At 51.7% G+C, this 14,584-nt stretch overlaps 6 protein-coding genes across 6 annotated transcripts; 3 read left to right on the top strand and 3 right to left on the bottom strand.

Moving 5' to 3' along the window:
* Positions 1 to 1,282: 1,282 nt before the first annotated feature.
* On the bottom strand, positions 1,283 to 3,227 carry BO66DRAFT_475336 (Mn(2+) transporter ATX2). Its single transcript, XM_025653222.1, has 3 exons — positions 2,901 to 3,227; positions 1,857 to 2,819; positions 1,283 to 1,800 (listed from the first exon to the last, which is right to left on the bottom strand). Exons 1-3 carry the CDS (start codon positions 2,948 to 2,950, stop codon positions 1,620 to 1,622), a joined length of 1,194 nt encoding a protein of 397 aa, XP_025498841.1. The 5' UTR covers positions 2,951 to 3,227; the 3' UTR covers positions 1,283 to 1,619.
* A 191-nt stretch (positions 3,228 to 3,418) lies between these two features.
* BO66DRAFT_395768 (uncharacterized protein) lies at positions 3,419 to 4,335 on the bottom strand. Its single transcript, XM_025648298.1, has one exon. The coding sequence runs from the start codon at positions 4,001 to 4,003 to the stop codon at positions 3,698 to 3,700; it is 306 nt and encodes a 101-aa protein (XP_025498842.1). The 5' UTR covers positions 4,004 to 4,335; the 3' UTR covers positions 3,419 to 3,697.
* Positions 4,336 to 4,819: 484 nt separating this feature from the next.
* hat1 (histone acetyltransferase catalytic subunit HAT1) lies at positions 4,820 to 6,894 on the top strand. Its single transcript, XM_025648299.1, has 4 exons — positions 4,820 to 5,036; positions 5,108 to 5,386; positions 5,484 to 5,748; positions 5,817 to 6,894. Exons 1-4 carry the CDS (start codon positions 5,018 to 5,020, stop codon positions 6,772 to 6,774), a joined length of 1,521 nt encoding a protein of 506 aa, XP_025498843.1. The 5' UTR covers positions 4,820 to 5,017; the 3' UTR covers positions 6,775 to 6,894.
* Positions 6,541 to 7,988, bottom strand: BO66DRAFT_395770 (uncharacterized protein). Its single transcript, XM_025648300.1, has 3 exons — positions 7,710 to 7,988; positions 6,705 to 7,648; positions 6,541 to 6,636 (listed from the first exon to the last, which is right to left on the bottom strand). The coding sequence occupies exons 1-2, from the start codon at positions 7,852 to 7,854 to the stop codon at positions 6,933 to 6,935; spliced, it is 861 nt and encodes a 286-aa protein (XP_025498844.1). The 5' UTR covers positions 7,855 to 7,988; the 3' UTR covers positions 6,541 to 6,636; positions 6,705 to 6,932.
* Positions 7,989 to 8,191: 203 nt separating this feature from the next.
* Positions 8,192 to 9,141, top strand: BO66DRAFT_395771 (U6 snRNA-associated Sm-like protein LSm4). The gene is made up of 3 exons (XM_025648301.1): positions 8,192 to 8,384; positions 8,449 to 8,640; positions 8,726 to 9,141. Exons 1-3 carry the CDS (start codon positions 8,382 to 8,384, stop codon positions 8,888 to 8,890), a joined length of 360 nt encoding a protein of 119 aa, XP_025498845.1. The 5' UTR covers positions 8,192 to 8,381; the 3' UTR covers positions 8,891 to 9,141.
* Positions 9,142 to 9,313: 172 nt separating this feature from the next.
* BO66DRAFT_475340 (pentatricopeptide repeat protein) lies at positions 9,314 to 11,638 on the top strand (the record flags this gene model as incomplete). Its single annotated transcript, XM_025653223.1, has 2 exons — positions 9,314 to 9,928; positions 10,011 to 11,638. The coding sequence occupies 2 exons, from the start codon at positions 9,314 to 9,316 to the stop codon at positions 11,496 to 11,498; spliced, it is 2,103 nt and encodes a 700-aa protein (XP_025498846.1). The 3' UTR covers positions 11,499 to 11,638.
* Positions 11,639 to 14,584: the final 2,946 nt, after the last annotated feature.

Below are 14,584 nucleotides of genomic sequence, written 5' to 3' on the forward strand. Positions count from 1 at the left end.
CTGTAGCACTGTACAGTATGTAGATAGTCTAGTGGAGGAGGAAGAAGATGGAATGAAGCAGGACAGGACAAAACAGGAGCGGACCTACAGGACCTACAGGACCTACAGGAGCAGCAACACTAAAAGCAGAGTCAGTCTACTGTAGGCACTAAGCACTAACTTACGGGCTGGCAGGACTGGGGCTGGGGCTGGCTGGAATCATGCGATGTCGTAAGACGGTAAGAGAGACTTCGAAAGAGGGTCAGGTGCAGTCCCTGAAAGGTTTAGTGTGGTTCAGGGAGGGCCCGAAGCCGCCAAGCCACTCATTGAACTCATTGAATTCGACATACAATCCATGAGACAAGTACCAGTAAGATACTGCAGTACTGTAGTTACCTACATGCATGCACATAACTGTTTTCCCCCTCCACCCTCCCTCCCTCCCTCCCTCTCTCTATCCCTCTCTCCATCCCTCTCCTCCAGGCTCCTCCTCCCTTCTTCCTTGAACAGTACTCGGAATCCCGCTCCCTGCCTTCTTCTCCTCTTCTCTACCCTCCTCTCGTCTACCCCTGCTTGTTCAAAATCTTTTACTCCTCCTTTCCACTCGTCGCTCCTACATGCGCCTGACCTGTAGGATGTGGACCCCTGCTTTTCTCCACCCTCCTTCCATGCATGCGACACATCAGCGACCAGGAGATTAGTTATGCGATCACAAGCTCCCACACTGGCAATTTTCGAAGGAAAATAAACAGACAAATAAATAAAACATAAAAAAAAACCCGCCACCAATGAGAGACGACCTCCGATGGCCTCTGAGGTCGTGCGTGCCCTATGCACCATCTGTCGTCAGAGGCAAATGAGAACAAGATGAAGAAGCTTCTCCAGGTACTGCACATAAGTCCTACAATCTCCGAAACAAGGCCAACTCCTTCCAGAGTCAACGCGGAGAGATAACTAAGCTTACCCCTGTCCGATTATAAATCTGCCCTCCTCACGTCCCCTTCCCCCCACCCCCGGCGCGCGCAGAGAATGCGACCTAGGAGCGCTAGTTGTCGGAATAAAGGGCGCCTGACCAGAGATATAGTTCTTCCGAGTCCCTGGATGGGAGTCGGCAGGATCTGTCCGACAACCGTGGAATCGGGGCAAATCCAAGGACGATTTCAAGCTTGCCGTCGTTATGCGGGGAAAGGGGTGATCGTGGTTCCCGTTTTCCGGGGACCCCCTCCTTTTCCCCTCCATAGTTCCTGGGTCAATCTACATACGTAACCATGACTGGTACTACCAGCTCATACATATGCAGGATGAACAACTTGAACTTGTCACAAAAAAATGTATACAAAGTGAAGACTCCCCAATGCATGGTAAAAATAGGAAGCAGAAAATCGCAGCACCGTTTCTATCCCAAGATTTATATCACAAGCAGATTATAGCGTCAAACAAGGGTATTAATCCTAGTCACGATGTAGTCTATAATAACAAGACAGTCTCCCTGAGAGCAACGGGAGGGGAAGGGTTGTTTCCGCAGCGACGTCCTTTGATGATTATGGACTCGTGGATCGATAAAGTCGAACAAGGGTAGAATCCAAAATAAGATTAGTCAACAAGGCGCAGAATCAACCGCCTCGTAACGACCTTTGAGACTAGTGAGCATGGCCTAATTGCAGGAATAATGGCAAGATCATGCCAACGACAGAAGCGATAAGATCTCTCATGGACTTGTCGTGCTTCGCTGGGAGATCCCGAGGATCACTATACCCATTTGCGGGAGATTCACGGGAGGTGTTGGGACTATTTTCTTGCATCGTATGCATGGCGACATATCTGCAGAACAGTTAAATTTTTGATCTTGAGCGGGGCGCGTCCAAGGGAGAGCTCACAAGAAGGTACCAGCAGAGAACAACAGCAGTACACCTGTCCTCCAACGCGTACTCATTTCGTCGCCGCTAGAGCCCGAACCCATGACTTGCACAAATAAGAAAGTCATCAAAGCTCCCAAGGGGGCTGCCAAACTAAAAACCAACAAATGAGCTCTGGCGGTGCGGCTAGAGAGCCCCTGTTTGAGCAGCACAGAAGTGAGACCGAAGGAAGCCGGGGCCTTATGTACCATGATCGCAAGGAATATGATAAAGCTGAGTCCGGAGTCGGAACTAGAGGCACCCAGGGCGATTCCATCAGCGGCAGCATGAATGACGAGTCCGGTAGTCGTGGCGAAGCTGTGGCTACTTTTGGGGACATTTCCAGCATCCAAGAGACCTCCTTCCCGCGACGGGGATGAATTCCGTCGCAACCCCGATCCCAGGTTGTCCAGTGATATGTGGTAGGGGGTTCTCTCCTGTTTGCTCGGCGACGCTAAAACAGGGAGCTTGTCAATAAGGTACATCAGTATGAAGCCACTGATGAGCGCGATTCCAATCCATGCGTGAGGCGAGCTCTCTTCCTCATGAGCTTTGTGTTCGGTGTCGCCTGATGTCTCTTCTTTCCGTTCATGTATCTGGTTTTGTTCATCACGGGTGACACGTAGCGTAGGTGTAGTCGGCACGCTGTCAAAGTCCGGCGGGGGCACCTCCACTGTATCACCAAAACTCAGAATATCTCTCGGCTCGTAGATTTTGACTGCCGGCGATTTATGAATTGGCCAATTGACGGCTGTCGATGTCGACCGGGTGCTGATACCATTGCGGACGGCAGGCGAGCTCGCGCTGTACAGGGTCTCCACCCCTTCTGGGATAATGACGATCAAGGATGTTCCAACCAATACTCCCATACCAATGGAGGATATTAGCCTCAGCTGGGAAGGGGAGAGTGTAAATGCAAGTGGTAATGAGCCCACAGCAAAAGATCTGCCGGAGTCGAAGGGAAGCGGTTAGCGAGGGAGTTGTTTGAGACAGTGGACGATGCCTTATTGAACGATGGATCCTCACGTAATTGCCATCACAATGCTCAGGGCGAGCAGAGTGAAAAGTCCCTCCATTGTTTCTTCGCCGGTCTAGAAGGTTTCAATCATGATGCCAATTGCGAAAATAATGTACTCGGCACGCCCCTGATCCTACGTCGGTGGCGCTGCGATGTGCGTAGACGCCCGACAACAAATTGTGCAGAACGTGAGGGGACAATGAGGAAAATGAGGGAAGAAGAGGACAAGATCCGAAAGAGCGGAGGGCTTTAGAAGTGTCTATCCAAGGCGGTCGGAGTAGACGAGAACTGAAAACGTGGCGGAGGTGGACAGCTCTGGGTTAGGCCTAGTCTAAGTCTTAAGTCGACGGAGTTGATTATTATTGCGATCCGCTGCCGCAGTGGGCAAGTGAACAAAAGTTCAACAATAGAAACCTACGGGCTAGGAACAACGCCCGGGCCCAGTCAAGCGACACGGGAAGACCCACCGCTCAGGGATGGAATGACGGAATTGGAGACACCCATTTTACATGCAGTGAGTGCACTAATTATTTGTATAGGCATACGGAGCATAGATACAATCCTTTCCCAATCCTCATAAAGTCGCGCGTTGAGTGAGCTTCATTTCTGCCTCATTCACCCCGGACCTCTTGGTTGGTCTGGAATAGATCCCTCAAGAGTGTTTCCTTTTCGCGAGCTTTGTTCAGCATTTAATAATGCATACGCGATTGACTTGGGAGATCCATTCATTCCACTCGGTCCCTGCTTCGCCTCAAGCATCAACTTGGTTCATCTCATATCCCCTGCATGATTTCACCGAGTGTGCTTAGAAGAAGGCTCTGATGCCACCTTCTCCATCTCTTTGTTGGTAGTTCTCGAAGATATCGTTCCCAGCCCATCTCAGGGTAGACCAAGACTGGCCACCAAGATTGTATCGAGATCCTCCGCATCGACGACAGATTCTTGCCCCTCTCAGTAACACAAATATCAACCGCTTACCCCCAAAGTCCGGCGTTTCTTTTCGAGTAACCACTGGCCGATGTCTTGAGCCAGGTACAGAGAAACAGGCACGCGCGAACTCAACAAGCTCGGGCAGAGTCTTGAGGCTAAGAACAGTTCTTAGCAACGGCATAATATGGGCTAGATTGAAGGGGTGAGCCACCAACAAACGAGTTCTATCTCACACCTTGAGTCATTAAGCGGACGCGGCGATACCCAATATACTGGTTTTCAAGTGGGCAAAAGCTGGAGCCCAGAGGCTCTGTTCAACTCGAGACCCCGCAGTAATTACTCCTGCGCAATAGGGGCTGATATGCGCACACTCTTCAGCATTGACTGGATTTGCAAACATCTTTCGCAAATGAGCGACTCTACCGCATATGTCGCAGCCCTGTCATCAGCGGTAAGGTGGTCAGCGGCAAGTAGGTGCTAACTCAAATGTCTAGAAGGTGTCTCCGTCATATAATTTCAGAAACGAGCATTATGTCAAACGTGTTGCTGAATGTATTATTACGAGAAAGATGCAGAGCTGCCGTAGATATACCAATAGTTCCAAGGCCTAGCAATGCGATCTGCTGAGGATTGTGAAGCGAAGACACTATTTTCGATAATCCTTATATCAATCTTTCGTTATATTCTCATGGCTCATGTATTCTGTCAGTAGTCAGACCAGCCATGAGGATGCAGACTGCTGATGAAACAGCTTTCAGATGGTTTTCGCCAGCGCGATGGCATACATTGTAGTGCAAAAGTAGGAGCCGAGGTTATGCATGGTCAAGATGTAGAACATGGTGCTCATATGATTGGGAGGTACAGATTGCAACGAGGACATCAATCCCAGCACGTTGCACCACTTTATACACGAAGGTTTTCTTCACCTGTACAGCTGGCCCATAATCATAGTAATGGCAAAAGTAATCCTCATTCACTTCCTCAGCACAGCAGCCGAGCTCACTCTGGCCCTCGACGCGCTAAACCAGAAACGGTTATACCCAGCTCCGCCGCGCAACGCGATCGATTCGGGCAACACGCGCCGCCTTCAAATGCAATTAATGAGAGAACGAGAGAGCCTACCGTAGCTTTCTTCCACCCATCTTCTTGAGCTCATCGCTTCCTCAAACCTTTCCTCAACTACGTGTCTGGCATCATGGCGAGCGACGGCGACTGTAATGAAGGCCCCTTCTCCCCTCTCCCTCTGCCACCCACTCTACTGACCACAAAAAACCCGCTTCTACAGGGACTTGCGACGCCAATGACGCCCTCCACCTGTCTTTAGTCCAACCTTCCGAAGATGCGAGACTCAAGACTCTCTCCGACTTTCAACCTCAATTCACATACCCTATCTTCGGCGATGAAGAACAGATCTTCGGCTACAAGGGCCTGATTATCCGCATGCGATTCGCCGCCCACGACCTCCGCCCGCATATTCACATATCCTACGACGAAAAGTTCAAGCCTGTGGGGGACATCGCCGCCGTCGATCTACTGAAGACTTTGAAGCCATGGATTCCTGAAGGTAAAGTGACATGCCATATCTCTGCCCCCTCCGGCATCTGCCGGATTCGTGGGCGTCATAGCTCTTTTGTCCTAACTTCAACTGTGTGGTTTCCCAGAGGCTTTCGTTGTACTCCCGGATTATGAGAAGGCTATCGTGGAGGACAAGGACGCCAAGGATTTTGTACCTCCAGGCAAACTCGTTCACAGCTACGTCACCCGACAGAGAACATATGAGGTCTGGGCAGGGTCTTTAGCCGATCCGGAGGTGCGACGACTGTTGGATCGCGCGCAAGTCTTTGTTTCACTCTTCATCGAAGCTGGAACGCCCATTGTCACGGATGATCCCGAATGGACGCTGGAAAGATGGACGGTCTACTTTGTGTACGTTTTGATTACCATCTTCATAACTGGTCCCCAGCATTCGCTTCTCATGCTAACAACGCTTTCAGCTATGAGAAGGTCAAGCCGCCAGTGCCCACTGCTTCACAGTATTCCATTGTCGGATATGCGACAACGTATCGTTGGTGGTATTACCAGAGAGACAAGACACAAAAGCCCGCCGTCCAAGATAGCCCTTTCCCTCCGGCTGAGGTGATCAGACCCGCTCAGCTTCCGTCGCGTTTGCGAATCGCTCAATTCCTCATACTTCCTCCTCATCAAGGCTCGGGCCACGGTATTCATCTGTACACGACTATCCACAGTGCCTGCATTAGCGACCCCACGATTTCCGAATTGACCGTTGAGGACCCGAATGAAGCATTTGATGCCCTTCGCGATACCGCCGACTACCACATCCTTCGCTCAGAATTCCAGAAGCACAAGCTGAACATCAATCCAGACCCTTATGGGGTACCGGCGAAGAAGCCCCGCCCTCGGCGCGTGCCCACATCCGCCCTGATTCCGACCAAGCTGCTCTCAGAGATCCGCTCCTCGTTCAAAATCGACTCCACTCAATTCGCTCATATTTCGGAAATGTATCTCTTGGGTCAGATCCCTCTTAAGAAGCGACTAGCTGGCGGAAGCAACATGGCCCGACTTCTGATCAAGAAGCACAATGCGGATGACCCCGATGATCGGCGGTACTACTGGTGGCGCATGCTCACCAAGCAGCGTCTCTACAAACGCTCTCGGGACCTCTTGATCCAACTGGATCTGAGCGACCGCATTGAAAAGCTGGAGGAGACGGTCACCAATGTTGAGGAAGGTTATGAAGCGCTACTTAAAGCATTCAACGCTCGCGAAGAGGAGCTGAAAGCCAGAGAAGAAGACCTGGATGACGACGTCTTGGATGAGTCGGGTGAAGGCTTCAGGGTACAGCGCAATAAGCGAAAACTCACGGTGGAAGATGACGAGGACGAGGACGAGGACGAGGAGGAGGACTCGCCTGTCAAGCGACCGAAGGCGTAGACAGCGTAGCGTTCGCGCACGACTGGTCCTCGATCGGTGAACCCGTGACCAGGTCAATGTACTAATAAGCTTTATGATCTCTCCAGAACCATTTCTGCAATGAGCCATGGCCGAATATATGATCTCTCATTCCGTACTACTAGTGCATCATGTGCAGATCATGATCTGTAGCTAGGTGGAGAGGCCGAATCTAGTGTGTCCACTGATTTCACCGTCTTAGAGGACCCAGGCCCATGGCTCACTCGACTACTCGTCGCAGTAAACGTGATGGTCGATAATCCGACAGTCGACGTAGCGAGTGTCTCCGAGGACATGCGGCGCTTACCATCTAGGCTTGGTATCTGATCACCATCTGGTCGGATCAGATCCTGCTGCGTTGCGCTCTGGATGTTCTCCGCCCCGATCAATTTCCCGACGCATGCAAGTGTCTGTCTTAAGTTCTGCAGTTCATCTTGCATGGCTCCGGGCAGAGAAGCCGCGTCCGAGCCCACCTGCATTCGACCGGGCTCTTCCGGCGGCATGTCTATGACGAAGAGTTCATTCTCGGGTTCCGGAGCTGGCGAATCAGCAGTAGGCTTCCTCTCCCACCAGCGATGCCATCGGAGCCGTCGTGCGGCAGCCTTGTAGGCCCGGCGAGCTTTCCTCTCTTCGCGCTGCGCTGCTCGGTCGACCCGGCGGCGTTGACAGTACATCGTGTTCAGACAGATCCGGTAGACCACGGCGCATGCGGCAAGTAGGCAGGCGAGCACGACGAGCTTCGTGATGGACACCTGCTGCTTGTACTCGGAGATCTTCCTGAGCAAGCCGCAGCTCCGGTCGGAGTCTTCGGCCAGACATAGCGACCGAGTCATCTTGGTCGCGGCTGCATCGTCTACTACATGGGACATTTAGAATCCTGTCATGAGTGGTTGCTGGTACGGTGTGAAACTACTGACTGAGACGCTTTGGGAAGGAGTGGTCGATGCTAGTGTGAGCAATAGGAGCACCCTCGACTGTATAGTCGGTGATGAGGGTGAACATCATGAATGCTGACCATCGGGATACGGAGCCCCGAGTGGAGATGCGACGCCTGTCACTCATGATGTATATAGTTGAGTCCGGGAAAAACACTTTGGTTATATCTTCAATATATGAGGCTGTGTGAGAAATAATAAGCTATCCCATTGGTAATCTCAGGGAGCATAACAAGCATTGCAGTTGAGGAGAAAAGCGCATCCTTCGAATTGATTGTATTTGGGGGGAACAACAGACTAAATACGGCCGGACACAGACAATGGAACTAAGCCAGGGTCACTGGACTCTTAAGGAGATATGAGGGCTGGCCGGCCAATCGCGGGGCCATGTTTTTCCGGATTGGCCCGGGGCTGCGATCACCGCCACAGCATGGAAGCTCATGCGGAGCCTCTTCCAGCCCGCGCTCATTACCACATCTTAACCGTGATTCTTGCTTCGATATTCATATTGCGTTCTTTGATTCCCACCACTTCCACACTCAATTCTAGTCTGCCCGTCTCAGAGATATCGGGACTATCGATTGAGCGCTTGCGCAAACGCGTACCACTCCACTTATCAAGTCAATATCCTACCTTGCTGAACAGTCTCCAGAGATGGTAAACCACTCCAGCCGCAATTGATCCTTTCTGTACTTTTGAACCCTGCTGACTCCGTGAATAGTTGCCTCTAGGTCTCCTGACGGCCGCGCAGGGCCACCCCATGCTCGTCGAACTCAAGAACGGCGAGACGCTCAATGGACATCTCGCCAACTGCGACAACTGGATGAACCTCATACTCAAGGAAGTTGTCCAGACGAGTCCCGAGGGAGACAAGTTCTTCCGCCTACCGGAAGTCTACGTCAGAGGAAACAATGTGAGTGCACCCACGGAAGGAGCCAAGCAGTGGCTCGGTTCCCCCGAGTCTTCAACATCTGACCGTTTCCCCCTCTTTCTCATAGATTAAATACCTACGCATCCCCGAAGAGATTGTGGAAATGGTGAAGGAACAACAGCAGAACCAGCCGCAGAATCGGAACCGTGGCCCACGCGAAGGTGGTCGGGGCGACAGAGGCCGTGGTGGTGGTCGGGGTCGTGGCCGCGGTCGGGGTCGGGGCGGCAACTAGAGATCTGATCCTAATTCCTTTTGTTTTTTTCACGAAAAGAATGAGAAGAGAGACATGAAAGATACCCCGGGGATTTAAAGTTGTTGTTAAAGCAGGTAGCTATCGCTAGGAGGAAGTCCGTTTGCCGGTTGACAGTCGAGCATGGCCTTGGCGTATCTGGTTGTATTTGTCAAATGGGAATTGCGCCGTCTGGGCGCTTCTGCTTCTTATTCAATTCTTTTTCTGATTCTGAGATTCAGATTGTCTCAAAATAATACATACCGAGTAGCAAAAAGTGAAGGCTTTGCTTCGTCCTGGTCTATCGCCATCCTTTATCATCATCCCCCATAATAATGCCCGATTAGCATTGGGATCACGTGCACTCCCGTAATTTGTTTCTCGATCTCGAGATGTCGACTGCGAACGCCTCTCCAAGCGCTCGCAATGCCACGAACGAATCTTGTTCTGGACGGACTGTGGTTTTGCCTGTGTCCATCGTTCAATTTCAATACCCTTCATAGGGCCAGAACTGCTCTACAAGGAGCCCGGCGGTTTTCTAGCCGAAATAATTCATCATTCGGTCCCCAAACGAATACACCAATTCGACAATACCTCAACAAACAACATTCCGACTCAAATGCCCCGAAGAAACAGTTAGGCGATGGGGAAACACCTCGCTCAATCCCCGACCAAGCAACCTCTCAGCAGCATGGGGATGGTCATGACCAACAAGGAAGCGCAAGACGCTCAATAGACCTATCAACGACATATGCCGCCGATGACGCCCCAGAAACTCTCGCGGGGATAAAGACCCAGAGCTTGGAAACCAGGCTGCAGGAGCTCACAGCCCAAAACCCCCGGATTCAAAGTGCCACGCAGATACTGCGCATTCTCGTCCGCGACCGCCAGATACCCCCGCAGACGCGGCACTACAGAGCTCTCGTCCTCGCCCATTCTGATGCGATGCGCGGGTCAACAGATACGGTCCGCAGTTTACTCGCGGAGATGGAGGATAATGGGATACCGGCGGACTCGGGTACGCTGCACGCTGCTCTCCAGGTATGTACCGGCAAAATCCCCCACAAATCCAAGCAAGCCCCGTCTTGAATTCTGCGCTGACAGTCTTTGGTTTTGCGCTTAGGTATCTGCTGTCCACCCCGACTACATGCTGCGCCAAGACATAATACGCACACTTCGAGAGCGATGGCTCCCGCTGAGTCCGATGGGGTGGCACTACGTGGTGGCTGGACTGCTTCGAGAACACCAATTCGAATTGGCTCTGGATCATATCGATCAGATGAAGCGGAAGGGGGTGGCAATCGAGAGCTGGCTGTTCAATATGCTCGTCTACTATCTCTGTGAATACCAAGAGTTCGACGAGGTGCTCCGGTTGATGCGCTCTCGGACGGATCAACACCTCGACATGACACCCGAGCTGTGCCTGTATGTCTTGGATGTGGCCAGCGAGGCTTCTCACTACGAGACTACCCGGTTTATCTGGAGGGGCATGGTGGAGCTGCAGTACCTGCAACCTCCACACGAGATTTGCAGCAAGGTCTTGGCGGCTGCGGCGCGCACCGGAGACGTCGCCCTCGGGACATCTGTGATCCGCTTCCTTGTCGAGTCGGACATCCCCGTCACTCTTCCAGACTACGAAAGTATGGTGGAAGCTTATGTGGTGTCTGGGGACCTCTACGCCGGGTTTGAGGTTCTCTGCAAGATGCACAAAGCCGGCATCGCGCTGGAACGAAGCTCCACGCGGGCCGTGCTCGATTACATGATCCGGAAAGACACGGTCCCCCATGACGCGTGGGCCATGCTCAAGAAACTCAAAGCCGCGAAGTTCGAGGTGCCCCTCGGCTGCGCCGCGGCGATCTTGGAGTTGTGCGAGCATGAGGCCCTCCACGATCCGTTCGCAGTCGAAGACGGTGTCGCGCTGTACAACGAACTGTACCATCTCTGCTCGGAGAAGGCCGACGTTTCCGTCTTTAACATGCTCATCAGCATGTGCCGCCGTGCAAGGGACAGTGACGCCGGCATGTTCGTGGTGCACGAGATGGCAGCGCTGGGCGTCGTCCCCGATGGGACCACCTTCGAGCATCTGACGATAATGTGTCTGGACGCGGACAATTTCGAGTCCGGGTATATGTACTTCCAGGACCTGCTGAACCGGGGATTCGATCCGAGCGCGGAGACCCGCGCCGCCATTCGGGAAGTCTGCTCTCACTCCCGGGATCCGTACGCGGTCCAGTTGAGACGCCATCCCCGGATCCAGGATGGCTCTGTCCAGTGCCTGGTGGATGAGCTGAACGCTGCCCATGAGTATGGTGGTGGTGAGCGACAGCTGAGCCAAGAGCCCGCCGACGACGTGCCCTGGCGCGACTCCCCCAGATATCCCACCCTGACGTGGCGACCCTCCTTTGTCCGAGCGACCTGGTCGAAGAAGTCGAAGGAACTGTGGAAAAATGCGCGGCGGCAAGCGTCGAAGGAGGCGCGCAAGAGGAAGAGGAGGCAGCTGGCCATCCAGCGCGCACAGGAGGAGGAAGGCTGGATGGACTACGAGCCGGGCGGTCTTATTCCCGAGGACCAGCTGATACGCAGCAAAGGAGAGGATCCAAAGTTGGATTGAGTCTGGTCAACTGCAACCCGACACAAGAGATGATCTTGACAATCACATCATGTACAGTACATCTAAATATACATGCTATAAATGCACGAAAATGGAGCAGAGAGGGAGGGTGGCTTAATCCCTGGCCCCTTTGGACCATGACATCGGTCATTTCCGATTTCCGACGAATTGAACCACCATGAAGCCTGTTGGGTAATGACCGCCCACAACTTAGTCTTCCGGATGACGGCCAAAAGAGGCTTGCTGGAGTAGTTCACGCGAGTAAGTAAGTACCGGCAAGATTGCGAACGTTATTCGGGAAATGAACTTATGACTCCCGAGTTCACTCCTGTGGTCGTGGTCTGCACCGCGCTGACGGTGTTCGCGTCTAGGATAATCGCGTTTTTGCCCTAAGAAGCCAAGGATGGACCCGGTGTATTATACCTACACTAAGCAACTTGCTGGCGCTTGCGCTTGTACTATGGTGCGTGAATTACAGCAGGATATTCATCTACCCTTTGATGAAAAGAGGGAAGTAAGAGCACAATCGAATTCATGGATGGTCGGGCTTGGAGGCTTTGGTTTACTACTTGGTCATTGAGATAGAGGGTAATAACATTCTATTGCTCTATTGTTCACTCCCGTTCTTGGGTCATGCTCATAATGAGTTCATTATTCCTTGACGCCAACCCAAGCATCTCAAGGAGGATGGTGGTATCTTATCCACGATATGGTATCTGAGACACAATACGGGTAGGTGCGATGCACACTGCACATTTCAATTTCCTTCGGGTACCCTTTCGTCTGGGGTGGCCAGGCCACATGGGAAAGTTGATATCTCTCGTTCTGAGACATCATTGATAAGCTAATAAGCTTGTTGATTTCTCTCGATGACCCCTGAATGCCGTTTTACGTAGGGGCTTGGGGGACTGACTGAAAAAAGGTACCCTGTTCCGATCCATGTTTTCTCTAGACCCACTGGATCAGCCAAAATGGCACGCACAATTCGGTGAGAGCATGTATCGTATCGCCACGGGTTGCCAGAAGCGGAGTGCACATTGGATTCGCATCCCTGGCATTGGAGGGACGTTAGGTCGGGTGTCTTTCATGCCAAGGGCAGAATCAGGCTTGTTCATGATTCTCGCTCTGGGACTCGAGGTTTTCTCGCCATTGTTGCTGGCATAGACTGGTGTCGATCGTCTACCTCTCTTGGTAAAGTAACAGACCCGGTCTTGCTGAGCCCAATCCGAGTTCAGACTCGGCAATGCAGCAAAGGTTATGATCTGCCATAACCCGTGCCTCTTAGGCATTTGCAGCCTTGCGAAGAGCAATAGCTCAACTTCCATTAGCAGCTGCAGAGATTTCAAGCCAGGAGATAATGCTAGCTGTGATCATAAGACTTTGTGCTGTGGCAAGGCAGGATTTACTGGTGGAAGGTGGGAAGGCTTGTTGTGAGTATGGGGGGTAGGAGGTGTGACGTTCCATGCCAGTAACAACAGAGGCATCGGCCTTCTGTCATTTCAGGACGCCTCGGCTCGTGTGATGGTTTCGCGCGCTGCTTGCGCTGGCAATACGGCATTGTAGTAGATTTTGTGGAGATGGGGCTTGAATAGATCGGAACGCAACCATTCCTTCAACTCGTCTGCACCTTTCACAGTCTGCAAAGTTTCTGGCATTTTGGGTCCATCTTCGCCGCTTCGAGACTTGAAACCCAGATGATGCTTGCCGGTCCAATCTTTGCAGTAGTCCGTTTGGGCTTGCTGAGTTGCGCATGCTGGATCGCGCGCCACATGGAAGGCTTGCTATTCGTGCTCTAGTCTTATTGCTATTCAGTTGCCGATGTTGATATTGTGAGTCTTTGTCTGCATGCCATTTTCTCTGCGTCTGCCAGAGTTTTTGTGATTTGCTGGCTGGCGACCATCCCGAAATCAAATCACATTTTCACGGGCTATGGCTCTATACTGCAGATATAAGGAGTAGAGAGCAGAGGAGGGAGGGGTGTTCGGTCTTGTACCTTCAATGACTCCGCAATGACACGGATTCGTCTGATAAGCCCACAGGCCCCGCGTCACAACGGTCCTCCGTGCGACTCCCGGGCCAAAGTGGTAATGCTGATGTCCTGGACGAGATCCGGTCCGAGTGTGAGCACCAACTAAAAACGAGAACACGAGGACGACGATTCGAATGCAAGATCAATTCGATTGATGATGATGATGATGATGATGATAAAACTAAGTAGACACACTCCGAGGGGGATGCTCTCAAGAGAGCCGTCGGATCTCCACGATGTGTCATTGTTCTTTGTGTGGCCTTGTGTGGCACTATGTCAGAAGTTATCCCAATAGGGGTCATCGTAGCAGCGGCATAAGAGGCTTCATGTTGAGAATAGGGCGAGGATTAGAGCCGCAAAAGAAGGCTTTTCGTTGCCTTTGCTCACAGAGAATCGGAACTGCCGATGAGTAAAGCAGAACGGCCCTGGAAAGCTTAAGGATACTGCTGTTCCGGGCGTGACCGAGGTTGGTCCAACGGAGATTGTGCAAGAAGAAGATCGTTCTTTGTGCCTTCAAAAATGTTAATCAACCACGAGTCATCTATGAATTGGTTCAAAGTAAAGGGTCTTGTCAGTCCAGCTACTCGAAGAGAGTATAGACGTGTAAGGGAGATGGAGGATAGTGTGGTCCTTATGTCAGGCGTAAGAGTTGTCGAGAAGAGAGTTGAAAGGAGATGGTCTGGGCCAATTTTGAGTTGTGTAACTACCCCAGGACAGATTCAAGGAGACCCTCTATGATAAAGCGATTCACTATTCTAGATGAGCGAAAATCCACATGTATCATTCTTATAAGCAAAGGATTCAATCCTGAGAATTCTATGGGGTATCACATTCCAGTATGAGCAAGCCATTCCAAAGAGTGAAATTCGATATATAGAACTACCATACACTGTAGTATAAGGTATCTAGTATTCACTCGATACGCAGGATGAGATAATTAGCTGATGATGAATCGGAGATGTGAATAGCAGCAAGCAAGCAGCTATATGAAACGAGCCACTTTATACCAGACCCCAACCCCTAAGTTATTGATCAAGTTGTCTAAACATAGAAATAG

The sequence above is a fragment of the Aspergillus aculeatinus genome, assembly GCF_003184765.1.
Source record: "Aspergillus aculeatinus CBS 121060 unplaced genomic scaffold BO66scaffold_69, whole genome shotgun sequence".
NCBI lineage: Eukaryota > Fungi > Ascomycota > Eurotiomycetes > Eurotiales > Aspergillaceae > Aspergillus > Aspergillus aculeatinus.

What these genes read in the sequence shown, in the direction of transcription:
- BO66DRAFT_395768 (XM_025648298.1), bottom strand. Translation starts at nt 4,003, where the DNA reads ATGCCGTTGCTAAGAACTGTTCTTAGCCTCAAGACTCTGCCCGAGCTT.
- hat1 (XM_025648299.1), top strand. An exon ending in GAAGCCATGGATTCCTGAAG is followed by an intron (nt 5,387 to 5,483) that starts GTAAAGTGACAT and finishes GTGGTTTCCCAG; the next exon opens with AGGCTTTCGTTGTACTCCCG. An exon ending in AGATGGACGGTCTACTTTGT is followed by an intron (nt 5,749 to 5,816) that starts GTACGTTTTGAT and finishes CAACGCTTTCAG; the next exon opens with CTATGAGAAGGTCAAGCCGC.
- BO66DRAFT_395770 (XM_025648300.1), bottom strand. Translation starts at nt 7,854, where the DNA reads ATGAGTGACAGGCGTCGCATCTCCACTCGGGGCTCCGTATCCCGATGG. An exon ending in CTCCTTCCCAAAGCGTCTCA is followed by an intron (nt 7,649 to 7,709) that starts GTCAGTAGTTTC and finishes TGTCCCATGTAG; the next exon opens with TAGACGATGCAGCCGCGACC.
- BO66DRAFT_395771 (XM_025648301.1), top strand. An exon ending in TCTACGTCAGAGGAAACAAT is followed by an intron (nt 8,641 to 8,725) that starts GTGAGTGCACCC and finishes TCTTTCTCATAG; the next exon opens with ATTAAATACCTACGCATCCC.
- BO66DRAFT_475336 (XM_025653222.1), bottom strand. Translation starts at nt 2,950, where the DNA reads ATGGAGGGACTTTTCACTCTGCTCGCCCTGAGCATTGTGATGGCAATT. An exon ending in AGCATTGTGATGGCAATTAC is followed by an intron (nt 2,820 to 2,900) that starts GTGAGGATCCAT and finishes CGACTCCGGCAG; the next exon opens with ATCTTTTGCTGTGGGCTCAT. An exon ending in TTCTCTGCTGGTACCTTCTT is followed by an intron (nt 1,801 to 1,856) that starts GTGAGCTCTCCC and finishes ACTGTTCTGCAG; the next exon opens with ATATGTCGCCATGCATACGA.